Source organism: Fonsecaea pedrosoi (genome assembly GCF_000835455.1).
Source record: "Fonsecaea pedrosoi CBS 271.37 unplaced genomic scaffold supercont1.5, whole genome shotgun sequence".
NCBI classification, from domain to species: Eukaryota; Fungi; Ascomycota; class Eurotiomycetes; order Chaetothyriales; family Herpotrichiellaceae; genus Fonsecaea; species Fonsecaea pedrosoi.
In genome coordinates this window covers 2,722,056-2,746,995 of record NW_013550611.1, presented here as the reverse complement: position 1 = coordinate 2,746,995, position 24,940 = coordinate 2,722,056, and the positions used below count along the sequence as shown (strand labels likewise).

The 24,940-nt window shown below is 53.2% G+C and overlaps 10 protein-coding genes across 10 annotated transcripts; 7 read left to right on the top strand and 3 right to left on the bottom strand.

Moving 5' to 3' along the window:
- Positions 1–2,970: 2,970 nt before the first annotated feature.
- Positions 2,971–3,501, top strand: Z517_08473 (uncharacterized protein; the record flags this gene model as incomplete). The annotated part of the gene is made up of 1 exon (XM_013426989.1): positions 2,971–3,501. The coding sequence occupies one exon, from the start codon at positions 2,971–2,973 to the stop codon at positions 3,499–3,501; it is 531 nt and encodes a 176-aa protein (XP_013282443.1).
- Positions 3,502–4,444: 943 nt separating this feature from the next.
- Positions 4,445–7,186, top strand: Z517_08472 (uncharacterized protein; the record flags this gene model as incomplete). The annotated part of the gene is made up of 1 exon (XM_013426988.1): positions 4,445–7,186. One exon carries the CDS (start codon positions 4,445–4,447, stop codon positions 7,184–7,186), a length of 2,742 nt encoding a protein of 913 aa, XP_013282442.1.
- Positions 7,187–7,379: 193 nt separating this feature from the next.
- On the bottom strand, positions 7,380–9,404 carry Z517_08471 (uncharacterized protein; the record flags this gene model as incomplete). Its single annotated transcript, XM_013426987.1, has 1 exon — positions 7,380–9,404. The coding sequence occupies one exon, from the start codon at positions 9,402–9,404 to the stop codon at positions 7,380–7,382; it is 2,025 nt and encodes a 674-aa protein (XP_013282441.1).
- A 1,141-nt stretch (positions 9,405–10,545) lies between these two features.
- Positions 10,546–12,096, top strand: Z517_08470 (uncharacterized protein; the record flags this gene model as incomplete). The annotated part of the gene is made up of 1 exon (XM_013426986.1): positions 10,546–12,096. One exon carries the CDS (start codon positions 10,546–10,548, stop codon positions 12,094–12,096), a length of 1,551 nt encoding a protein of 516 aa, XP_013282440.1.
- Positions 12,097–12,444: 348 nt separating this feature from the next.
- On the top strand, positions 12,445–14,061 carry Z517_08469 (uncharacterized protein; the record flags this gene model as incomplete). The annotated part of the gene is made up of 1 exon (XM_013426985.1): positions 12,445–14,061. The coding sequence occupies one exon, from the start codon at positions 12,445–12,447 to the stop codon at positions 14,059–14,061; it is 1,617 nt and encodes a 538-aa protein (XP_013282439.1).
- A 222-nt stretch (positions 14,062–14,283) lies between these two features.
- On the top strand, positions 14,284–15,003 carry Z517_08468 (uncharacterized protein; the record flags this gene model as incomplete). Its single annotated transcript, XM_013426984.1, has 1 exon — positions 14,284–15,003. The coding sequence occupies one exon, from the start codon at positions 14,284–14,286 to the stop codon at positions 15,001–15,003; it is 720 nt and encodes a 239-aa protein (XP_013282438.1).
- A 294-nt stretch (positions 15,004–15,297) lies between these two features.
- Z517_08467 (uncharacterized protein) lies at positions 15,298–17,466 on the bottom strand (the record flags this gene model as incomplete). The annotated part of the gene is made up of 7 exons (XM_013426983.1): positions 15,298–15,498; positions 15,589–15,990; positions 16,117–16,486; positions 16,601–16,759; positions 16,862–16,986; positions 17,119–17,212; positions 17,315–17,466. 7 exons carry the CDS (start codon positions 17,464–17,466, stop codon positions 15,298–15,300), a joined length of 1,503 nt encoding a protein of 500 aa, XP_013282437.1.
- A 962-nt stretch (positions 17,467–18,428) lies between these two features.
- Z517_08466 (uncharacterized protein) lies at positions 18,429–20,334 on the bottom strand (the record flags this gene model as incomplete). Its single annotated transcript, XM_013426982.1, has 4 exons — positions 18,429–18,875; positions 18,954–19,275; positions 19,362–20,226; positions 20,289–20,334. The coding sequence occupies 4 exons, from the start codon at positions 20,332–20,334 to the stop codon at positions 18,429–18,431; spliced, it is 1,680 nt and encodes a 559-aa protein (XP_013282436.1).
- A 384-nt stretch (positions 20,335–20,718) lies between these two features.
- Z517_08465 (uncharacterized protein) lies at positions 20,719–22,086 on the top strand (the record flags this gene model as incomplete). The annotated part of the gene is made up of 3 exons (XM_013426981.1): positions 20,719–20,826; positions 20,889–21,658; positions 21,711–22,086. 3 exons carry the CDS (start codon positions 20,719–20,721, stop codon positions 22,084–22,086), a joined length of 1,254 nt encoding a protein of 417 aa, XP_013282435.1.
- A 998-nt stretch (positions 22,087–23,084) lies between these two features.
- Positions 23,085–24,590, top strand: Z517_08464 (uncharacterized protein; the record flags this gene model as incomplete). The annotated part of the gene is made up of 1 exon (XM_013426980.1): positions 23,085–24,590. One exon carries the CDS (start codon positions 23,085–23,087, stop codon positions 24,588–24,590), a length of 1,506 nt encoding a protein of 501 aa, XP_013282434.1.
- Positions 24,591–24,940: the final 350 nt, after the last annotated feature.

Here is a 24,940-nt window from a genome sequence, read left to right as displayed (position 1 = left end):
GGGAAGCAGGGGAGCAAGGTGGGAGAGTCCGTATTAAATTCGCCCCCACGATGCCCAGCAAATGCCCCAAATGACCAACTGTCAAGATGCATCAGAAAGAATAATGCAACAGAAGCTGGCAACATTAATCTTGCAGGTCTTTGTGCTGGACCCGATAGGCCACCTCGTCTTGGGTCGCTCTCGTTTCTCTTTCCGTTTCTTCTCCTAGTCACCCATGGGACCCTTGTGCCTCTCGTTCTTTCGCTCGTCACTAAACCCCAATAACGCCCCCTGTTTGTGGTTCTGCAAACGGGCGAATTCAAATGCACGTCCATGATGCAACCAACCCTCACATCGCTCGACACCCGTTAAGTGGTAACCCTAACCTCTTGGACCTCACGCTAATCATTTCGCCTTCATACACAGGCCATGATGCTGATTTGGAGATTGCGATAGGGCCAATCCGCAAGAATCGTCCACATCACTGTTACTTCTTTCAGCCAGACACTTATGTCAGTGACCAAACAAAGTCTAGGATACGAGTAATTGTCGGCCGTTTTGAATCAGCACCTCCGTCCTCCACTCTCTGTTGCGGCTGAGGAACATGGGAAAAGAGATTGACCCAAAAGCACATCTTGAAGAGGGCGAGTAACCGACAGGTCGGTGCTAGCTCGGTACTTGCAGGGTGAACAGCCACAATCCTCAGCCTCTCGGCATGGCCCATTGACATCTCAAAGTCGATCTTGAGCACGGCGCTACACCTATGTACGAGCATTCCCTTTGTTGACATCGAGCTTCTCAAGTCCTCAAGCTCCCAAGTTCTCATATCTTGGTACCTATGAGACTGAACCTGCCGTACCTAGTCCTCTGAAATCGCTCTTGAACCCCTTCGGAAGCTATAGAATCCAACAAATCCAAATCCTCGATCCTTGCGGAGTGCCGGAGTTCGACATTACAGCGGACTCGGGTCTCGCAGTTTCCTAGCTCACCAGCCACAACTAGACCCCAAACGCCACAGTCTAGAAGAAGTACCAAAAGTCTTAGGATCCTGGATCGACCGCTTCCCCTAGGGCAGTCCTTTCCAAGGGTGTCATGTGCAGCAGCCGGCGGGCGATTCAGCCTCATCTCGATGTACGAGTAATTGCAGGCCAGGAATCTGTGGCTTGAATCCTTTCGGTTGTTCATGTGGCTGTTAGTCGACGCGATGGATTCACCAGCCACTTACCCCGTGCTTCAGGTACATTTTGGCCCTCAGGACTATACGGGTAGGTTCCAGCTCTGCGAGCTAGGAATGCTCGGGATCTACTCGTATTTCCTAGTAACCACAACTCGGAGTAATAATATGCGAAACGTTTAGATGCAAATCCACAAGCTGATCAACGACGGAGCCGCTTGTGATCCCCGAACTATTCATCTATCCACTCACAAATGCATGAACGGAGTATTCACTCTCTCACACCTATCATTTACAGATAGATGCGACTGGCCTAAATACTGGCGCGTCATGCCCCTTCTTACTTTCATCCAGCCATATCCATTGTCAATGGGACACCTCGTTCAATGATGGGGCGGGCACTCTCCAGGTCAATCAAGCAAATATCAAAACGAAGCTCTCACAAGGGTCAATTCTCATCACCCAGCTGGCCCCCATTGTTCTCCCGAGATTGGACATGACACGAAACCAGTCAAACCTCCGTTCGTCATTACGCCACGCAGTGCTAGAGATTCAGCCGCACGTTGGTTTTCCGAGCGCCTTTACAGTCGTGGAGAGATCGGCACTCGCACAAGTGGGTTTTGGCGCTGGGCTGCTGGCTGGGCATCGTGGTATGCTCTGGGACGATGCGACAAGGTTGACATCGGAGATACACTACCATCCCACCGGCCGGAGCATTTTCGCCCGAAACGCGAAACGATGGTGGTTTACATCGCAACCTCGTTCGGCGACCCGAAGACTTGCGTTTCTTCACAATGAGATGACAGATTGATGTTTCCTGCCGCGTTTTGATTCTGGACTTTGGTGTGACTACTGCATGCACAATGACCAGGCTATAACGTGAAATGGCATTAGCATGATCATCTGACCCCCTTTTGTACCAGTTGATGGACAGGCGCATCTTCAAATAACATGCATAAAGAAAAGCAAGCTTGATCTTTCTCTTCCAGTAGCCGCATTTGTCTTGCTAGTCATGGCCACCATGCCTGTCTTTTCTACAAGGGAACAATGTATGCAGCTTCTACCGGAAGCTTTCGACAATCGAGTTCGCATTTGTCCCAGTAACGATCAGACAGTCCCAAACTCCAGGATGTATCTATCCGGAAATGTTCGTCATGTGTAGGGGTTTCGGCGGATGTCACGCAGACTTCGAGATAATAATCATGTGCCGACAGGACAAGACTCGTCTAGCCAAGCGAGGAAGCACTCGTGTAACTTCCAGCAGGAGTCTGGGGTAGCCAGTAAAACTGGCGACTGTGCAGGTGCGAACAGTGCAGTGCGAAGACGTAAACCCGAGGGATTTCTAGAGTTGTTACATATTTAATAGTCAGAATCTCATCCAAAGTGAAACTATTGACGATGGCATAGTTATGAGTTGTTCAAACAGGCAGCCTGGTGGCCGGATGATTTGTTTTCTCTGACTTTTCTCCAACTACAAGTGCCCGACAGTGGTCGTCATCGGCCACTTGACTGCTGGCCTCGGGGTGCAAATCCTCGGTGGCCCTTTGTCGATGCCACGTTTGCACCTTTTCTAGCCTCCTTCAGCCACTCAAATACTCCAACCTGTCCTTATAGAGCGGTCGCCTGCCTCTACCGCAATCGCAAGGGGACAAGGCGCCAGGGGTTTGGTCTCCCGTTAAAAGCTCTCCAAACCCTCCTGGAGGCGGGGCAGGTTTCGTCGCTTTCTTCCCACTCTCGCCCTCGCCAGCTATCTGCCTCCTCGATTACCATTCACCTCTTTCAACACAGCGCTGCGCAGAACGACTCTGAAATAGAAAATGGCCTCCTTCCTCGAAGAGCTCTGGAATTCCATCTTTACGCCCGGTCCGACACCTACACTCCTTGTTGCTACGAATGCCGCATTTGCCGCCCTGCAACTCCTCCTTCTGATCCTGCTCATTGCGACCTATTCCCTACACTTTTTGGTATTATCCGTTCTGTGCGGCGGCCTCTGGTATTCCATCAACTGGTTCGCTACTGAAATCGCAAAAGAACAACAAGCGCAAAAGGCAAAAGAGAAGAAAGAAAAGAGCCCGGAGCCAGATAACGCGAGTGATACTGAAACAGAAGGGCCGCTGCCGAGTGCGCCAGCTGCTGACCCGGTAAAATCTACAACGACAGCATCGGTGCGCAGCCAGAGTCCGAGACACGAGAGGCCGAAAGACAGTCCAACAACTCTCCTCGAGCCAAAGATGGCAGAGAGTACAGAGTTGCTGAGGCGTCGGCGCAGCCTAGGCGAGAGCTCAGGCTATGTCAGCACCGACAGCGAGTGGGAGAAGGTATCCGAAGGAGAAGAGAAGAGCAAGTGAACCGGCGGATTTTCTTGCTGGCTTCTGGCATCATCACTGGGAAGATCTTCCGGCTTTCTCCCACGACCGAAATAGAAACAGGAAAGAGATGAAAGAGGGCTCCTTTCCGCCAGACCACCATCTTCGTCCAATGCACCCATTTACTTGATTTCCCCGTCGACTGCGATCATTCCTTGTGATACCCGGAGAGCATAGGAGATAGTGTCAAGATACCCAGATGAAAGAAATGAAATGCTTCCATGTACGAGTTACACCGATACAATCAAATCGCGGGGATGGCAATCCTTCACAGAATGCCCCGCACACAGTATGCATTGCTCGAGGGATCATGAGTTGTCGTAGCCGAATAAAGTCGCGCCCTCATAGACTGCTAGATTTCTCATTCTGTTGCGGCGTCTCCAAAGCCGGAATGACGTGCTCTACTAAGTAACTCGTACGTAGCGACGAGTTCTTTTGTCAGAGGAGCTGTGACAAGGGAGGCCCTTACATACATGTACTTCCTGCATGCGGCAAGGGGAGAGCAGCCTGCGTCGGCATGACCCGCCAAATCTAAGTTCCGCCGCCGAAAACCCAATTGTTGACCAGGCTTCGACCTCCTCTATCTTGGTTCGCTCAGCCTCGACTTTGTGACTCTATATTGGTGGCATTGTCATCAGTGACTCAAGGTTTCCTCTGTCCGCTATACATAGGACTGCCTCCCCTGCATGCTATGACTGTTACTAACTCTCCGAAACTGCCATCATAAGACCATCCTACCTCCTCCAGCCTTCAGTCCTGCACGCAGCTGAACTCATCGCAACAATGGTTGTTCGCCTCTCCCAACTTCTCTACTACTCTCACACTGTCACCCGATCTTTATCCCGGTCCTCGTTTCGTTTACCATTAACACGGCGTATTGCGTGAAACAACTGAAGAAAAAGAGAAGGATATAGACGCTCACATCATGGCTTCCATCTTTACCTACCAGGATGAACCTCCTCGAATACATTCTCCTTGGTCCACTCCAGGAAGTTCTACTCCTCAGCCATTTCATCACTCGCGTGAACATCTTTACAGTGGCGGGGCCTATGTCACACATGCGCTCATGAAGCTGGAGCCAGAACGCCAGGACGGTCCTACAGAGTACAAACTTCACCTCCTCCTTCGTCCTAGGCGGAAATTCCTCTCCACGACTACCTCATCCTCCATCCCTGGGTCACAGCACTATACGCCCATAGTCCAAGCCGCCATTGAATCGAGTCGCTCCCTGGGTGACTCTCTGTTCGATCGTCCGCTATCACAGCCTTCGGCACAGACTCGTCAGACCAGACTACAACAATTGACCACACAACTCTTATGGAGACTACAACAGTCTTCGCCCTTCCATTCTTCATCAAACGCAGACCTGGTTCTGCCGCTGCTTCCTGAAGCGACTCCAAGATTGGGAGTTCCAGAACGTCCAGCAAAGCTGCTGCCAGGTCTCGAAGAAAGCCAGGGCGCCCTCTATGAAATCGGTGTGGCCGATGATGGCATGCTAGCAGGCTTAGTCGAAGATGAGTTACAAGAGAGTCTAACCAATTTAAAAGCCATGGCCGCAAGCCTCGGCTGTACCACCAATATACTGCGGAAAGTTCCAGTCGGAGCGTGCGAGTGGGTTGACAGCGACAGTGAAACCGGCCACACGGAAACGCGCAAAGACGTGCTCTGGGTTGCTGAAGTACTGGTTTACCCAGACACACGAGGCTCAGCCGATGCCGATATCCCAAGAACAACCCTTGATACGTCAGTCGATTCCTCTCGACCAGAGGATGTGTCAGACTTGGTCGACCACGCTTCGACTGATCAATTTCGAGTGACACTAGTTGGAACTACAGCTGCTGGGAAGTCATCTTTACTGGGAACCTTGTCGACCTCTACTTTAGACAATGGACGGGGCAAAAGCCGGCTGTCGCTCCTTAAGCATCGACATGAGATCGCTTCGGGGATCACTAGTTCTGTTGCACATGAACTAGTAGGCTACTCGGAGAATCGACACGCTCAAGCTGCTGTTATCAACTATGCGTCAGGTAATGTTTCCTCTTGGCTAGACATCCACAACCTGGCTCAGCGTCTTGTCTTGCTCTCCGATTCGCCTGGTCTTCCAAAATTCTCGAAGTCTGCTTTCCGAAGTCTGATATCCTGGAGGCCTTCTTGGACCATTTTATGCGTCGCAGCTGATGGCAGTAGCGAGGCAACAAACCGAACGGCTGCAACGACTTCTCAAGGATATAGTCATAGCGGAAACGCCGAGAGCTGGGACCTCTCACTCTCGTATCTGGATTTGTGTTTGCGACTAAAGCTGCCATTGGTGGTGACCATCACGAAAATGGACATTGCGACCAAGGCAGGACTACGACGTGTTCTTGCAAAAATTCTCTCCGCTCTCAAGGCCGCCGGTAGGAAACCTGTCATGCTGAGCAACGTGCCAGGCCCCCAGCCTGCTTCAGAACAAGGACTCGCTCGCCCAGGACTCCAAGTCATATACGAAAGGGATCAGGTAGAGGTTGACCGCCTTGTTGGATCGATGCGAAATGACGCCGAGCAGAGTACGGTCCCAATTCTAATGACTTCCGCTATTACAGGGGTTGGAATAAGCAAATTGCATGCATTACTTCGAAGCATGCCCTCCACGTGTAGGCCGAAGCAATTTCCCTGGCGTGGACATGCTACGAATCCTGCTCTTTTCCATATCGATGAGGTCTTCAGTATCCCTCCATCCCGCGTTTTCACCTTGGATACCGAAAATAAAATCGCAAAACAGGGGATAGTGCTTTGTGGACATCTCTCTTGTGGTATCCTGTCTGTTGGCGATACCATGCTTCTAGGGCCTTTCAATCTGGACTCTGATGGTTTATCCGCTAATGCCTCTCAGTCCGCGTTGAGCGCCAGTTCCTATGCTGCTGGTGAGTCTTTAGATACAGAGGGACTACCATCAAGTGTTCTCGCTCGCTCTTATCAGGGAGAGACGCCACGGCACTCGAATCAAAGATACCATACTTGGGCGACATTTCTCCAGGTCCGCATCGTGTCCCTTCGCACTTTACGGCTTCCAGTAATGCGTATGCACAATGGAGAAACAGGCACGATTGGCGTCGAACTCCTGAACGATGAGCACGCCACCATCGCGCTCAGCAGGGCTCGCAAGGGTATGGTTCTTGCCGATGTCACCCAGAATCTGGCGGGCTACCGTTCGTTCTCCGCGAGGTTCCCTACCTCAGACTTTGCACAGACAACTTCACCAGTCCTGATTTTAGGGGGGCATGCAATCGTGTACATCAACAGTATTCGTGCTGCTGTCAAAGTGACGGCAGTCGCGCTTGATGAGGGCGAGCAGTTTAGCACAAGGGCGGTTGCGACGTCTTGTCGGGACGACTCGGAGCTTTTTCACTTTGACATTGGCGATGATGATGATGATGATAACGGTGCTGCTGTCGAGGTATGTGGAGATGGCGACGGCAACGGCGAAGGCAGCAAGCCCAACGAGGAGAGGAGAGAAATCAGGGTATCTTTCCGTTTCGTCAGCACGGTCGAGTGGATGGAAGTGGGCGACCAGGTCCTCGTTGTCCCTACCATGACTGCGACCGGGCCGGTGACAGGTCCAGCACCGGCTTCGAACCTGGGCGGCCTGGCTGGATTTATCGGAACAGTATGTGAGGTGTTTAGTTGATGATGAGCTACGAAGTCATATCAGAACACGTAGGGGAGAGCAAGATGACCATGGTCGAGATACTGGTCGAATATTTTTCTTTTTTTAATTGTCCCTCGTTTCATTTCAGTTTCGACTACATTTGTTGATTTTTACACCCTTCTCGTGTCCCGGACGTGCACATCCAATTACAACCGGATCCAGCCACGCTATTTCAAAGTCTGGCTTGTATCGCTGCTTCAGGCGAAGTCGCCGCCGCCGAACCGAGAAAGATCCTCCTGTCCATCTCGATCTCCTTGGACCTGTCACTCGAGGTAATATTGCTCTCGGTCTGTAGTATCTTGACCTTGTCGGCGGGCAAGGCGTGCGTCCTGACCCAGCGCTTTGCGATTTCGGTCGCGATCTCGTCCCCGTCAACGGTGGCGTCTAACATGAGCAGGCAAGCGCACGCCACGGCCTCGATGTGGTCCAGAATGTCCCGGCCGCATCGCTGGAGAGACAGCGCGTCGCTTGAGCGGACCAGATCGCGGAGGAGGTTGTAGCGGTTCGTGGTCATCTCGCATTCCGGGGCAAAGACGCCTAGTGTTCGTTGCTGGCGGCCATCGTGGGTGGCGCTTTGAACGGCATTCAGCACATTCCGCACCCAGTCCCCAAAGACGTCGTCGAGGATGTCCCTAGTCTGCGTCTTTGGGTTCTTTACTACCCGCAACACGTCCTCGGCCATGACGCTCGTCGTGCCCTCCCAGATGGTGTTCACCGAACAGTCGCGGAATAGACGGGCGATGTTCATGAGACCGCCATCTTCGTTGTTCTCGCAGTAGCCCACCCCACCGAGCGACTCCATACAGGCTCTCAAGCCCAAGACGCCATTCAAGCTGACCTGCGCTTTCATCACGGGAGTGAGCAGACGGAGAAGTATCTCTTGTTTCTCCTTCGAGCGTGGGATGAGGACCGCTGCGCCGCGGGTGTGTTGTGTCACAACCTCATAACCCTGTTCAGTAGCGCCCAAAAGTGCAATACCAAGGAAGACAAAGTGTGCGCTGGCGCGATATTTGACGCTTTCGTTGGCCATCCAGGCCAAATGCTGCGCGTTGTCCCGCAAAAGTTGGCCGCCTCTTACTTTTCGGACGAGCGTGTATGCACGACTCACTGCCAATCCCCTTGCCAAGCCACCTGCACTTCCACTTGCGGTGTGTAGTCGTGTTATATTCAAAATAGAGCTGATTTCCTTGATACCTTGGCCTTCCTGGCCGACGAGGTAGGCGCGCATTCCCTTGAGCTCGAGCTCGGCGGTTGGCACACCCTTTGTGCCAAGTTTATTTTTGAGGCGTTGGATCCGGACACCGTTTGTTTCCGATGGGGAAGACGACCGCCGACCTGTACTTCGGCGAAGAGGAGCATAAAATGCACTGAGCCCTTTGCTTGTCTGTGCCAGAAGAACGGCCATGTCAGCGTCAGTTGCAGAGGAGAACCATTTGAACCCGTCCACGATCCAAGGGCCGAGAGGGAGACCGTGTGCGTCTTTGTCCCGGTTGAGGTTGACATCATTTCGAATTTCTTGAGCAGTTATCCGACGGGCAACGGTCTCGGTGCCCCGTACGTCACTTCCACCGCTGCGTTCGGTCATCCATTGGCCACTGGTCCAGGAGGTCGAAGGATCCAAAGAGACGAGACGACGATAGCTTTCACGGAACACGGCCCCGCGACCGGGTTGATCTCCATCCGGATCATCGAAATGTCGGCGTAACAGCACAGCCGCCCCGTCAGTCATGGCCATAGGGCAGGTGGTCACCGCGCACGAACCGTGCCAAAGGTGTAGGGTGCCGAATTGATGAACTCGTCGATTGAAGTCTTGCTTCAAGGTGGGCTGAGGATATCCGTTTCCCACCACGCCGGCGCGAGTTTGAATCTGCTTGAGAGCTCGCCATCCTTCACTTGTGCGGAGAGGAGCTACTTTGTTCTCTTCGCCAAAGGTGGTCAATGGGTGGAGTGTTGGCAGATCAGTATCACAGTCGACCGTGTGTTGTAGGGTTGACGGCTCGAGGACAAGTCGTGCAAAGTCATGGAAATGGTTCTCGAGAGGGGTTGGCAGCGGGCTGGGAAGGTAGAGGGACAAAGCGCGTGAGAAAACTGGATCATCTGACGATTCGTGCGGCGAGGAGGCCGTATATTGCTGTGGTACAACGGGAAGAGCTTGGAAAAATCCAGAGGTTGACGATGAGGGCTTTCTCGACCCCATTGTCCTGTTGAATGGAGAGTACTGAGTAGACGAGTGGACGGGTATTTGGGCGCAGTTGTTCGCTGAACCTGAGGTAGAAACGATAGAAGTCGCAGCTTTTCAAAAGAAGCCAGCAATCGTGGCGTCGAGAGAGGAGACGGAAATCTGTCCGCACTGAACAAAATACTTGTACGAGATGTGATAAGATCCACCTCCTTATTGTAGTTTATGCACCTAAGTCATATTGTATTTACCACAGCATCTTATCCATTAGGTTTTCTTGTCGTCTGGAACACGGACTCCGAACATGATGGATGGGGATTGGAGGAAGAGATTTGAACCTCGGCAGTTTGGACATGTGCACGATGAGATTGTGGAGTGACAAGAACGACAAATCAAAAATCTCGGCTGTTCGGTGGTATCACAGAAGACTATTGCTTGACTGTGGGGTGGGTGGTTTCGGATCTATTCTTTCTTTCATAAGCCAATGCTCTTGCAGACCACATTCATATGAGATGAAGTGAAAAGAATACGAGGTACAAGTCTGCGATGATGGCATTATACTCTACCGTACTGACTAACCCCGCACATGGCAATTTTCATGTACGGTAGATCATTTAGCCAATCTGCGCTGCACTCTGTCACTACCTCCGTGCCACCGTGGTGAGTTACCTGTCATCAGAGTGAACGAGTGGGATCAAAGAAGCTGCGTACAGTAGCTACGGCAGCGGTTTGTCGTCTCTGGTATGTACAGGTCATGCCTATGACACCTCTCACAATCCCTGCATCTTCGGGGGCTGGAAACATTGCGGCTATGAGCTACGTTCCTACACACCCCAACTCATGCTACAACGAGGGGGTTTCCCTTGGAATAGCACTGGCCCATTTGAGAACTGGTCTGCTCGGGCGGCAACTGAGTTGCCTTCAGTCTTGACGAGCGTTTGAGTGGACAAAAGAAGGGCGAAAAATGCTGCTGTTCGCATTTACGCGTCGCGTTCCACTACATGCAAGGAATGCCTGCCGTACCCGTGCCTCAACAATGGGACTGAAACAATAACAGGTAAGAATTTGCGCATGAACTTGATTTTCAAGCACTGTCTATTCGCTATATGAGGTTAAGTCTTTCTCGTCTACCCTGACTTCGCAATCCTCAGGTCTTACAATGGTCTCTTCACTGTGGCCTTCGAGAGGCTCGGAAAGAATATATGTTGGTCTTTTACTTGTCTGTCTCTTCTACATCCTGCTATCCAGTCCCATATTAAGACATGCCGAATCAATAGTCAAGCCTGCCTGGAGAACTCCTAGGATCAGCGACATCGGTGATTCTTCTGACCTTGGGATTGATGAGACAGTCGCAGGGGAGACAACATCTTCGAGCGATTTAGGCGACGATGTGGAGGAAAATACATCTGCCTCTTTCGGCGTGGACTTTGGAGAAGAGGAGGGCGAGTTGTTGTCGGTCCCTACAGTCGCAGATTTGAATGAGTCAAGAATGGGCATGGTTGGACCATACATCTCCGCCATAATGGATCCAAAGGATACTCATTTCGACCGGCTACAATGTCCACGGCCTATCAAGGAAAGATACAAAATGTTACGGCCAAAAGAGAGCCTCCCTTTCAATGTCCAGCAACCACGGAAGCGCTATTACTTCGCGCTCAATCTGTACGAATGCGCATATGTGCTTCCGCGGCTTCTCGGCTCGATCGTCGAAGCAATGCGATTTCTTGGGCCCGAAGATTGCGTTCTTTCTATTGTCGGTGGGCGCTCCGACGATGGTACAACAGAGATTCTGGCCGCACTGAAGGATGCGATCGAGGCTTTGAATGTGACTTACTATTTCCGGACAAGCGACATCGACCCCCTGAAGGGTGGAAATGACCGAGTGACGGAGCTGGCTAAGCTTCGCAACCTGGCACTGGCTCCGCTCACCACTGAACGGGACAAGTATGCAAGGGATGGCGCTATTATTTTCCTGAACGACGTGTCAATCTGCACCGATGACATCCTGGAACTCATCTATCAAAGACGCCATCAGCGAGCGGATATGGTTTGTGCTATGGATTGGAACAACAATGGAGACACCTTCTATGACTCTTGGATAGGGCGCAGCATGAATGGCGACATGTTTGTGGAGATTCCTCAAAGTGGATCCTTTGAATTCTCTCACAACCTATTCTGGAATGACAGGACGGCAAAGTCTCACATTGACGAAAAGCTCCCCCTTCAAGTATTTGCCTGCTGGAACGGAGCCGTCGTCTTCAAGGCAGAGCCCTTACTGTCGCACAGCATCAAATTCCGGGCTGCTTACAAGGACGAGTGCTATACCGGCGAGCCGACATTATTCTGCAAAGACCTGTGGACTTTGGGGCACGGCCGAATCGCCATCATTCCCAGTGTCAATGTCGGCTACAACGACGAGCAATCGCGAAACACAAAGTCAAAGCACGGATACGCTTCGGCCAATATTCAGCAGGCAGAACATGACATGGGGTTATCAACTGAAATCGAATGGAAGACTTCGCCTCCTCAGCTGGTCAAATGCCAGCCTGACTGGACACATTCTTCGTGGGCACCGTGGGATGATGCAGTCGGGGAGCATGTCCCCTTTGACTGGTCACGGTCTGGGTATTTCAATGCCAAAAAGCCCTTTGATAAGGAACTTGAGTTTGAGAGCGACGGGAAAGAATACGGCGTAGACGCCCGAGGTTAGAAACAATGGATACGGCGGTGATGGTCAAGGACGACTGTTGGGTGTTACACAAAGATCGAAGATACAGGCTTCAACTTGTGCCTTGTTCATTCTCAGCTGTAGAGTTTAGGATGGTGGAACTGCCAGGGTAATGATACTGAGAAAAGATAATAGCTGATCAATGAAGTCATCTGTGTATTTGTACTTGTCCTTGTGGTCACGTTTTGACGAGCAATTTTCGCGGCGATCGATGGCCCGCTTATCGGCCACTTTACACGAGTCCCGCGTCTCGCCTTGGAACGTTTTTCCCCGCCTGCTTCTTTGCGTGGCGATGCCTCGTCTTCTTCTTTGTGCCACCAACTCACCACGATGCCCCTCAACATTCTACGGCTGAATCACCAGAAATCATCCCATCCGAATGATCGGATTGTCTTCATCAAACCACTTCCCCGACCGTCTGCGGACCAAGCATCCTACGACCTCGCCGACACATTCCTGCGCGCCATCGCCGCACAATGCCTTCCACTGATGAAGAACCACCACCTCTCCGTCACCACGCTGGAAGAGTACGAGCCCAACCGAGAATTCATCGGTCGGAACTTCAACAATGGTGAAATCATCCAGCTGGTGCTCCAGAGCAAGAGCGGCGGGTGGGTGCCCTTTAACATGGTGCAGATGGTCATGATGCACGAGTTGGCGCACAACACGCACATGAACCACGGGCGGGACTTTTGGAAGACAAGAAACATCTACGCGGACGAGATGAAGGCCCTCTGGCAACGCGGATACACGGGCGAAGGCTTCTGGGGCGGCGGGCGGACCTTGAGTGACTTGGGCACTGTCATGGGCAACAACGTCCTGCGCAGCGAGGAGTTAGAGAGTTTGCCGCTTTGTGGAGGCACGTATCGAAGTCGGAACAGGAAACGCAAGACCCGGAAGGACAAGCCAGAGTTGACCTGGAAGGAGAAGAGGGATCGGCGGATCGAGAAGAAATTTGGCAAGAACGGTGTGGCGCTCGGTGAGGACGAGGACGCCCGGTTGAGCCTCGAGATCAACCGCAAGGGACCGATCGGGAGCAAGCCCCGGGTGGCCCAGAGTAAACGAGGGCGGGAGTTGAGGGCCGCTGCTGCATTGGCTCGGTTTGAGAAAAACAAAAAAGAGGTCGAGGATCTTCAACCTGCTGCCGAGGAGGACACCGAGGACGAAGACGGCTACGAAGATGCGGATGCTGGCGAGGAAGACGCCCAGGACATCAACGGTCAGAGATTGCTAGACGGCCAGGGCCGGGCGATGGTCCGGGTCTGCGAGAACGAAGATACACAAGACGTTAATGTCCAACGAGAATTACAAGACCTGACTACACTTGATCGTTACCTGCAGCCGTTTCGAAATAACAAAGATCACGGCGGTATCCCATCAAACGAAACGGACTACACAGACACATCCACCACGCACGGGTCGGTTGGGACCCCAGCAACGCTACAAGCTGACACGAACACAGGCGGTCAAGTCTCAGGAGACAGGGGCCGCAGGAAAGAGGAGTTAGAGACAAGCGCTGCTACTCGTATAAGCACCGAATCTCCGTGTCATCTGCCCAAGTCAGACTCGACGCGGTCTACAAAGGATGCATCTCCGACCTTGATGCTCAGACCGAATACCACCTCCGTGGTCCGAAAGTCGGAATCTGACCTCGCCACCCCGGACTCCAGCTCAGCCAAAGTCGTCTCGGCCAACCCGCCCTCGGGCATAGGCTCAGGCTCAGGCACATCCTCGCCACGACCTCCAACAATGTCCTGCCCAATCTGCTCGCTAGAGAACCCCCGCCTCAACGCCACCTGCATGGCGTGCTCACACATCCTAGACACTCGAAAAGATCCCCGACACTGGTCGTGTCAGAGCCTGACATGCAAGAAGAGTCTGAGCGGGTATGTGAATGCCGGTGACGTGGGTGTCTGTGGAATTTGTGGGACGAAGAAGGGTGGATGAGTCTGAAACATTGATCAAATATCTGTCTCTGGACAAATTCCATGCAAAAAGCGGCAGGTTTTCAGCCTCTCACGTGATCACATGTGGAAGCCAATGAACCACGTCTCCCTCTCTTTGATCTTGACGCGTTTTCGTGTTGTCGTGGAAGGGAATCGCAATTCCCAAGACTAAAGTCTCCCATTTTCCACCTTTCCCTTTTTCTAAAGTTCAAGAACAAGTAAGATGAGCTCTCAACCATCGCAATCGACCTCCGCATCATCATCACGCCCACCTGTGACCCTCGGACAGACCACCCATCTTGACCCTGGAGCCTACATCCGTGGCACACACGCCATCGCAGCCGGTGAACATACCCTAGTACATCCCCGAGCTCAACTGGTCGCTGTCCACGGACCCCTCTTCATCGGTGACAAATGCATCATCTCCGAGAAATGTATCATCGGTGGCCCCGTTCAGAGCACAAGTGGTTCGACCTCTGATCCGGCTTCAAAAGCATCAGGTGCTCCCGGAATCGGAAGCAACCAGCCTAGCCCCTTGATCCATCAGGGCGGTACTGATGATGTCGATGATGAGGAGCGTGACCCCTTGAAAACGGTCATCAACGATAGTGTATACATCCATCCGAGCTCGCAGATCCATGCCGGAGCAACCATCAACAAAGGTGTCTTGATTGAGTCTCATGTGACAGTGCTTGCAAATGTGAAAGTCGGCGCACATGCAAAGATCTGTGCGGGCGTGACTGTGGACAGAGACGTGGCCGACTGGACGGTTGTGTACGGAAACGGCAACATAAAGCGACAGAGGAAGACACAGTCGGCTGAAGAAGACCAGACTGAACTTGTGGAGATGCTGAGGCTCAAGGCCATGGACAAAGAACGAGAGGGCACAGTGGCTCTTTTGAGGGCGGCGGCTCGCGTGGCGAGTTTAGCCAAGAAGAAATGAGCATTCACCCCATACGACGGCATCCAAACCATGATCTGTTGTGTCTTATCTCTCGTCCTTTGGATGCGATGAGAGTCCCTGGGCAAGGAGCAAACAATGGCACGACCTGCACAATGGCCGAAAGGCATATCTGATCGCAAAAACAACCATATTATCAATCTCCACACTGCCTAGCGAAGTGCCTAGAGCCCAGTGATAGCTACTACCTACTCGTAGTAAGCGGACCCCTCATCATCTTCGAAATGGAACCATCATATTCAAGACCCTCGACACCACTGCCCTTCCCACCGCCCATCATATCACATATCGGAAATCAGGCTGTTGTCGGTCTGTCTTGCCCGCCAGATCTTCTCGCAGCGCCTCATCCATGCTCCGTCTCTGGCTTTGTCCGTGGCGTTTATTCCTCTGCGCGTTCTCCCAAACGTAATACACCAGCAGACATGCAAGGAAGAAGGCGCCGAATGCCAATCCCGAGAGCGATGCCCTGAGTCCGGTCTACATGTCCGCCGGAAAAGTCATGTCAATGACCAGAGCCACCGCAGAAAACGGAAAAATACATCTGTGAGAAAAAGGGGTGGGACTTACTGCATATCTCGGAGCCTGGCTGGTCTGGAAGAACTGCGGGCCCACGATGTTGCCGACGCAGTAGGCGACAAACAAGGTGGCACTGGTGACGGACCTCTTGGTGAACCCGCCGACATTGGAACTGATCAAACTCAAGGACAGAGGAATATTGGCCGCAAAGACGCTTCCCAGACACAGTCCCGTCATACGCGCCGCGCGACTTTTGCATTCGTAGACCATGATCATGCCTACCATGGAACTGAGGGTGTTGAATATCATGAGGACCAGTCGGGCTGATGGAAGGATTGTGGCCAAGCTCGACGTCAACAGGAGGAAAACGAGCTGCGCCACGCCAATGGGCATCTGAATGAGAAGGGCATTGAGATTGGAAAACCCGAATCCCTTGACAACAAGTGCCCCAAACTAGACACCAATTAGCATTGTTCGCCCGGGGGTTCCGATTCGCGTCCGCACACAAGTCCAGAAGCGTCAAGGTGCATCATAGGATCGCAAAGGACGGCAGGGAGAACAAGTCGAGATGGGACTTACGCTGGTTAATCCCCCGTTGGCAAGGTTGACCGAGACAGTGTAGAGCACCAAGAACCACAACTGCGGATCGGTTAGGGCATCAACGACCTGGCTCGGAACGAAGTGATTGTTATCCAGGAGCCCCGTCTGGTTCTCGACCGTGCGCTCCAGGGCAATTCGCCGCTGCTTTTCATCGAGGAACCTAGCTTTGTCTGGCGAGTCCGGGAGAAACAGGTACAGGAGGAAAGCATAGGCCGAGGTGATGCTGCCCATGATGAGGAAGAGCAAACGCCAGTTCCCAAGAGACGACGTCTCAATCTGACCGATGCCATACGCGACCAGGCCACCAAAGATGTTGGCCAACGAGTTTCCAGCAAACCAAGCGCCTTGTCTGTGTCCCCGAATCTCGTCAGTGTCTGGCGAAGTCTTCTGACCAACAAGCACCTGAATGGAGTCATCGCAGCCAGATCTGGAGGACCAGGGTGGAGAGGGGACGTGTACCTACCGCAGAGGTTGTTCTTTGCGTGTATAAAACATGCCTGTGATCAAGGCAAAGCCAGGCGCAACGGCTGCTTCACCCACACCAAGGAAGAAACGTGCCGCCATGAGTCCCCCAAAGTTGTGAACGGCCCCGTGGCACATGAGAAAGCCGCCCCATAAAAACCTGCGCGTCGACTCGTGAGCGGTGTCCATATACATGCGCCATATAAGGGCGACGTGGGAAAGCAGATCTTTTCAGAGACACAAGGAAACTCGGGACACATACACAGTGACGGCGATGTATTTCCCCGTCGGAAACCGGACAAGGAGGTAAGAGCTGGGCCAGCTCCACGCGAGGTAGCCAAAATAGAAAATGGCCGAGCACCAGGAGTACTGGGAGCCGTGGAGATCCTGGCAATACAAGCAACAAAATCAGCACATGGATCCTTCTGGAATGTAAGAAGAAGAAATATGGTGAATGGGGCTTCCCCTGTCGTGGAGAGCGCACAGTTCGCTGCCATGTCTCCCAGAGTCTTGTCTTACCAAGTCCTGCAACAGCCCCAAGAGAGTCGCCGAGCTGAGAGCCAATTTGTCCATGTACTGCAAGAGGTAACAAAACCCCATCAGAGGAATCATGCTGATATCCAAATACGGTCAGCCAGGGGGTCGCATTCGTGCGGACGGAGGGCATCGGCTCTCTCCCACGGTATCTTTGCTTGAGTTGATCACTCCCACTGACCAGAAATCAATCTTTCTCAAGACCTCCCTCGACTCTGCCGGCGACGGCACGGCCAAGCTGTCTCCCTCTTGCAACTCCAGGACGTCTTTGGGCTGCATTATGACGCAGTCTAGCTTGACGTCTGCAGAGGTGGTCTTGTGGTCCTCTTTCATGATCGTGTCGGGAAGTGTCCAGTGTCCTTCCTTTGCTCGTGGAGAACAGACAGAGAGGATCTGTGGGCGTTTTCGTCTCAGAGGAAATAATGATTGCTTGAAGAAAAAAAACTTGCGGGTACAGATGATGAATGCTTTTTTTTTTTTTTGCTAATTCTTTGGTGAGCGTGGGTTCCGAGCTGTCAGAGACCACAAAAACCCATCCCAGTGATATCCGTGCAGTTGTATACGTTCTTTACTTATACTTTGTCAGCTCCCATTACCGACACGCTGGATATGATTTCCCCCCAAGGAATTTTGAGCCATCTTTGTTGTTGTTCCTTATCTTCTTCTCCAGTCTAGAGTCGGACAAATTGAGGTGCATATTTTGGCGATTTGACTCGAATCGACTCGACTCGAGATCGCGATATGTCTATATCGCTCGATTGGGCGGCATAGCACCCTTTTGAAAGGGACCTCGAATCGAAATCCTCTTAGATATATATGTCGGCAAAAGCTCTGCAAGTCGGCAGAAGCAGCCGCACGTTGATTGGCCGCGTCGGCAAACAATGGGAGCCCTTCCATACTCCACAGCCTCTTATCATTTCCTCATGGAATCAGTCAAGCCTCTTATCGGCCACGCGAGGCCAAGTGTGTGAGCCAGCCAGCCAGCCAGCCCGGCGTCGCCGGAATCGATACGCGTCCCTGGGCAGGGAGCCTTTGATCATCCCGTCCAGCCGAGGATTGGCTCAGAAGGATCCGATTCGCTTACGGCGACCATCACCGTCACACTTACATAGACAGATAGGGAAGATGCAGGCATGTCACACAGCGCGCAGGGATCAGAAAGACGACCTGGTTTTCAAGAGACAAGTCAAACAGGTCTAAGCCATACATACACGGTTCCGGAAAACAGCGGTGCAGAGAGGGTCTCCCGTCCCCCTGCAGTAATGGCGATCACGGACAACAGCCCACATGGGTATCTAATGTTGCAATAACCGCTGATCGGCTGTCGTAGCCACTGAGTGGCATGTGCGATTCGCTTCCAGGAGAAGCTGGCCGAGCAAGCCTTTCCCGTCCCAGACGGACCCGGGGAGTCCAAAGCTGGGGAGCAGGATCTGCGCCTTCAAGAGTTGGTCCTTGAGCCAGTCGCGATGCACCAAGTCTCTGGTCCGTATCATGGCGATCGCGAGCGGCCAGACCAGGCGGTACAACTGCCGAGGGTCTTCTTTTACGGCCTTGTATCCAATACTGGTGACGGTGGCGACCACGCGCTGCAGCCACGGCGGATACTCGTCGTCAGGATCGAGGCAGGAGTACAAGACTTGCAGGGCGTAGAACTCGAGACTGGCGTGGTAGACGGTCCATATGAGTCTCTTGGTGCCCGTGTCGACGACCCTGTCGGCCAGGGCGAGGACATCAGCGAACTCCTATTTGCCCAGACCGTCAGCTCAGATTTTGAGAAGGACAAATACCGCCCCGAAATCAGCCGCGAGAGAGGGACGTACATCTCCCAGCTTGGTCAGCTCCTTCCACAGCTGTTGCCTGCCGGCCTTGTCGCCGCGGCCCATGTCCGGAGAAGCGGCCAGGTTGAGGATGCTCAGCTTCGGCTTCTGGCACAAGTGCAGAAGGTGGAGAGGTCGGTAGTTCTCCAGGTCGTCGAGCAGCTCGGAGACCGGATACTGGGCTCCCCAGAGCTTGGGGAGACATGATCTGGCACTGTAGAACAGGCCGTCGTACGAAACCGGCGAGTCCGCATCTTCCGACAGCAGATCCATCCACAGCTTCCCAGAAGCCATGCTGCTAAATGCGAGATAAACGTCCATGTACCTTTGGGGTGGGTTAGTCAGAGTCAGGAGTGAGGGGAGGGGGGGCGGTGGAAACTTCTCAAGAGAGACAAGAGCTACCAGACTCACGAGATAAAGTACAACAACTGCTGAGATGCGAGGGGCAGTGTCGCCGTGCCATGCTCCCCACGCGACTTCAGATATGGTTTGAGAAAGGATCGAATCCCTTCCAGGTGTACGTGAGACGCTCCGATGCTCTGCGAGTCGTAGAGTCCAAAATGGAGGATGAGGAACCACATGGCAAACAGGGCGTCGACGTCGTCGTCGCTGCCTCGGGAGGAGGATACGTGGTCTACCAGCGCGGACAGGTCCTTCAGGGCGAGGTGATAGTGGCTGGTCGCCGAGTGCTCCAGCCGGCGGGCTCGCTCATACTGGTCCGAGGACAATGTCCCATCGAACTGGTCGAGGAGCGCCCTCGAGCGGAGTTCCATGGACGCGCCGGCAATAAAGATCCTCATCACACCTGCGTACTTGCTCGCAATGTTCAAGTAGACGTAAGACAGGTTGCTCCATTGAAAAGGCTTGCCGATCCGGAGGACCATGACAGAGTTCTGGACGTACACGAACGACTGTTGATCCTGCGGAGTGAGCTGCAAGGCGTTTGAAAGGGGAATGTGCGCCGTCGACAGGGCCGAAGGGACCAGGCTCAGGGGTGACTGTACATCCAAGGCTTTTCTAGGCGATGATAATGATGATGAGGTGATACTCGACCGGGTCTCATTGCGAATCACGCTCTCTGTCGAATGTGGACTCGCGTGAGATGCGTCGGCGGGCGCGAGGAGCCTGTTGGATGGAACATTGACCGTCAGGACTCTCGTGCGGGCTCGTCTCACGGGTTGGTCCCAGTCGCACTTCAGACGAGACTTGGAGCATCTTGCACAGACGGGCCTTAACTCGTCGCATTTTAGTTTTCGAGTCCGGCAAGTCGCGCAGCCTGGAACGCGGGATCGTGTCTCAGCGTCAAGATGCTTGCACCACGCCGAGGTATTAACGTACCGGTTTTCGAGCGAGTACCGCGTTTGGCCGATGCAGTGCTGTCCATGGTCGTTTGGTCGTGAGAGTGATAAATCTGAGAAACGAAAGAGCCGGTCGAAGGAGGCAAGCTGAGTGGCTGACTCGGCTCTCGCTTAGACGGAGAAAGGCCATTCTCCTTGATGAATGGCTGAATTTGCCGACTTCCGGGTCGGTGTGGTACTAGCTTATCGCTGGTGGCGAGAATCCACGACGTTGTCCGGCCGAATGCTTCATGGACCACAAGCCGGGGCTCTCCATTGCTTTCCAGCCGTAAGGCTGAGCTTGTATTTATATAAATCAAGGCACTGATGCCACTGAGAGATGAAGGCACAACTGTCTATTCTATCACGAAAGCGACCAGCATCCAAGTCGAAGAGCGGACCAACATCTGTAAGGAGTAGAATTTCCAGACATGACGAGTCCGCGGAGCGCAGAGCTCTGGTCGACAGAGGACCTGTACAAGAACATCTCGGCATATATCAGCAAAAACGAAGAGCACCTGGCTGACATCTGCAAGAAGGTCTGTCTCCTCCCCTTGCCCATCTACCAAAGAAGCCTGGCTACTGACGATCTCATGTCCAGATTCATGATGATCCTGAGTTGAACTATCGCGAGTTCCACGCCCATGACAACATCTGCGACCTGATGGAAAAGCTCGGGTACCACGTCAAGAGACGCACTTACGGGCTCGAAACGTCTTTCGAGGTCGAAGCTGGGCATGGAGGACAGCTGGTCGTCTTCAATGCCGAGTACGACGCTCTCCCGGGCATTGGACATGCCTGTGGACACAACCTGATCGCCACCAGCTCCATCGCGGCGTTCATTGCAACGGCCGAGGCACTCCGGGATAGTGGGCGAGAAGGACGAGTTCGCCTGCTAGGGACACCAGCTGAAGAGGGCGGTGGTGGGAAAGTGCGCCTCATCCGTGCAGGTGCATATGAGGGGGTTGATGCTTGCTTGATGGTCCACCCTTCGGGCCGTCTGCCTGTGAAAATGGACGGGGTGGCTGCAGGCAAGTGTCTTGCACGTCGACAAGTCAAGGTCACGTTTAAAGGCCAGAATGCCCACGCCGGAGTCATTCCTTGGAATGGGAAGAATGCGCTCGATGCGGTTGTTGCGTCGTACGTCAACATCTCGTTGCTGCGGCAGCAACTTGCTCCCACAATTCGGGTGCATGGAGTCATTCGCGACGGAGGAGCGGAACCCAACATCATTCCCGACTCGGCCAGCCTCGAGTATTTCCTGCGCGGCTCAAGTTTCGCCGAGCTTTTGGAGCTTTCGGACAAAGCAAAGGCCTGCTTCGAGGCCGGGGCCCTGGCAACTGGATGTCATGTCGATTGTGCCTGGCAACTGTAAGTGTCTTCTTCTTGACAAGCATGACATGATATTGACTCGAGTGGGTAGGGACAATGACTACAAAGATCTGATCACAAGCCTCGGCATCGCACGAGAATTCACGAAGCACATGGGTGGCTTTGGTCGTGAGTACCTGGAGAATGCGGGCGACCAGATCATGGGTGGCTCGACGGATATGGGCAACGTCACATACGAGGTGCCTGGTTTCCACGGTGTCTTTACCATTGGTATCGACGACCCAGAGGTTCAACCGCATACCCCGGCATTTGCAGCTGCAGCAGGGACCAGAGTGGCCTTTGAACGCGCTCTTGATTGTGGCAAGGGCATGGCAGCGACAGCCTATGGTTTGCTTACTCGGTCGGAACTAATGGAGGAGGTGAAGAAGGACTTTAGGGAACAAATGAAGCCGGGAGTGAAGCTGTGATCGACCAATCGATCTAAAATCACCTGCAATGGGTGTCTGGGCTCTGCGGAATTTTCAGATGAGAAGAAGATAGTCAGCACATTTTATTCAGACGCAGGTGCAATGCAGTTGGGTATTTATGGCAGTCGCATATATCAATGAGATAAGCGTAGGATCCAACGCAAAAAGATAAAGCTTCTCGTCTCTCATGCAAAGATAAGAGAATAAAAGACAGTGGATGCTGTAGCGATGTCAAGAGTGTCTGTTTGCCAAGCTTTTGCCTATTCCCAAAGAGGATGAATCACCTAAACTGGATCTGGTAATTACTCTGCTTTCTTCATCTCCTCCGCTACCCATTACGAGGTACTCACTGCTCTATGCATATTTAGCAGAACAGCTGGTGAGTACCAAAGTACTCACCTGTTTGATTGGTTTGGGCAAAGTGTCACGGCTCAATTGCGAGGCTTCGGCAATGAGGGAATGGACCTAGTACACGACACTCTCCCATCCACATCATCACAGACCAACACAAGCATGAGAATGCATACAATTCCCGCGGCACTTACGTGTCACAACATCTACCCTTGATCGTCCAACTTACAGAGCTAGACAGGCAAATAAGACCAGGATCTTCGGGCATATGCCGCGATGCACGCGTCATGCAGAGTAACGAAATGGTGCGGAGCACAACCATGTCTCTTTGGAGAAACGGCCTCTCTTTTTGGGCAAGACCCAACGCAGACCGAATCAAGGAAGGGCAAGGGGGTCGACTGTTACTCCGAATATAGAATCAGGAAACTTTCAGTGGTCTCCGCAGTATGTTGGTCAGAGCCGTCTCATGATCTTGGAAACGTCATGACAAAAGCTCGTTCTAATGCATACGAGATAGAGACTTGTTGAAAACCTTTCTGCAAGTACCGACAGAGGTTGTTCGAGCCTGAAGATTGCCCGGGGTTGACCACTCCTAATATACAACACCAAGGTGATCTCACAGCTTCATTCAGTTGCCGGAACAAGCCATGCCTCCAACCTATCCCGAGATCTTGAAAGTGCGGTACTCCTCTGACGACGCTTCCCTCCAGTTCCCGGTCCACAACCCGGCGACGGGCGAGGTGATCACCAATCTCCAAGCGGGGACACCCGTTGAGGTCGACGCCGCAGTTCAGGCTGCTCAGAAAGCGTATGACAACGATTGGCGCTGGCGATCTCCCGCAGAACGCAGCGCCTTGCTCTTCAGGTGCGCCGATGCTTTAGAGCCTCACAAGGACGAGCTAGCCGAGTTGTTGTGCCTGGAGAACGGAAAACCCAAGCAGGATGCTCTGTCCTTTGACATTAACTTTCTCGTCAACATCTTTCGCTTTTTTGCCGGTATTTGTGACAAGTTACCAGGCGAATTCTACCAGAGAGGCAGTGTCAATGCGACCGTCATTTACGAGCCGTTCGGAGTGTGCGCGGGCATCCTGCCGTTCAACTGGCCACCAATCCATTTTGGCGGTAAGACGGCCCCGGCCCTCGCTGCGGGTAACGTCATGATCATCAAGCCCGGAGAGCAGGCCCCCTTGACGGTGCTCAGGATGTGTGAGATCATTTCCCAAGTCCTACCGCCTGACGTGGTCCAGGTTGTGCCTGGCCTGGGGCCAGAGGTACCTGCGGCGCTGATCAAGCACGATCTTGTCAAGATGGTGTCTTTCACCGGCTCCACCGTGGCTGGCGCAAAGGTGGCCGAGACAGCCGCCAGAACCGTGACCCCCGTGGTCCTCGAGCTGGGAGGTAAGAACGCATTCGTCGTCTTTGACGACGTCGAGGGCCTCGATCGCGCGGTTGGAGACGCGCTCGAAGGGGCATTCTTCAATAAAGGCGAGGCCTGCACCGCATCGTCGAGGATCCTCGTCCAGAAAGGGGTCTACAACCAATTCTGCGACAAGTTGGCTGCCGGGGTGAAGAAGCTGAGGTCTGGAAACGGTCTAAACCCGACCACCCACTTGGGGCCGCAGGTCAGCAAGGCTCAACAACAGAGGGTGCTTGGATACCTGCACAAGGCCAAAGATCTCGAGAAAGAGGGAAAAGTCAAGATCGCGGCCCAGGGTCAGCTACCAGAGGATCCAGCCTGCAAGAATGGCTTCTTCGTACCGCCCACCCTCATCACCGACGTGACGCGAGACATGGTGATTGCACAGGAGGAGATGTTTGGCGTGCTCGTGACGGTCACGCCGTTCGAGACCGAAGACGAAGCCGTCGACATTGTCAACGAGTCCAGGTACGGCCTGACGAGCATCATTTTCAGCTGCAACAGCGAGAGGTGCTGGCGCTTCTCCAAAAAGGTCGATGTCGGCCTAGTCTACGTCAACAACTACTTCCGCAACATCCTCGGGGTGCCGTTCGGGGGCGCCAAGGAGACGGGCTACGGGCGCGAACACAGCATCGGCACGCTCAGGGAGTGGTGTCGCGCCAAGGTCATCAACCAGCCGAGCGGGTTCGGAGAGGTGCCTAGATGGAGGGTGGTCAAGGAGTTGTACGGGGCGTGAAGCGGGACTTTCAAGTCACACGGTAGTCTTCCACCTGCTCCCCGGGTTTATATTTTCGCACACGAGAAAGGTAAATGGTAAGGAAGCCATATGGTGGAATAGCAGCCGGAGCAAAAGTATGCGCGCCCTTTGACATACGACTCGACGACTAAGTAACCGTAGGTGTATATATGTGCATAAAACGAGTGCTGAACAGCGTGACAGCCAATCGGCTTCTTGAATAAGGTTATATTCATAGTAAGCTAGCGCCTTGGCAATCAGCTTGGCACATATGAGTAGACGCCGTGGTGCCTCGGTGCGACTTGAAGCAAAAGTTTCTCCCCCTTTCTCCCTCCACTTTGAGGCTAGGT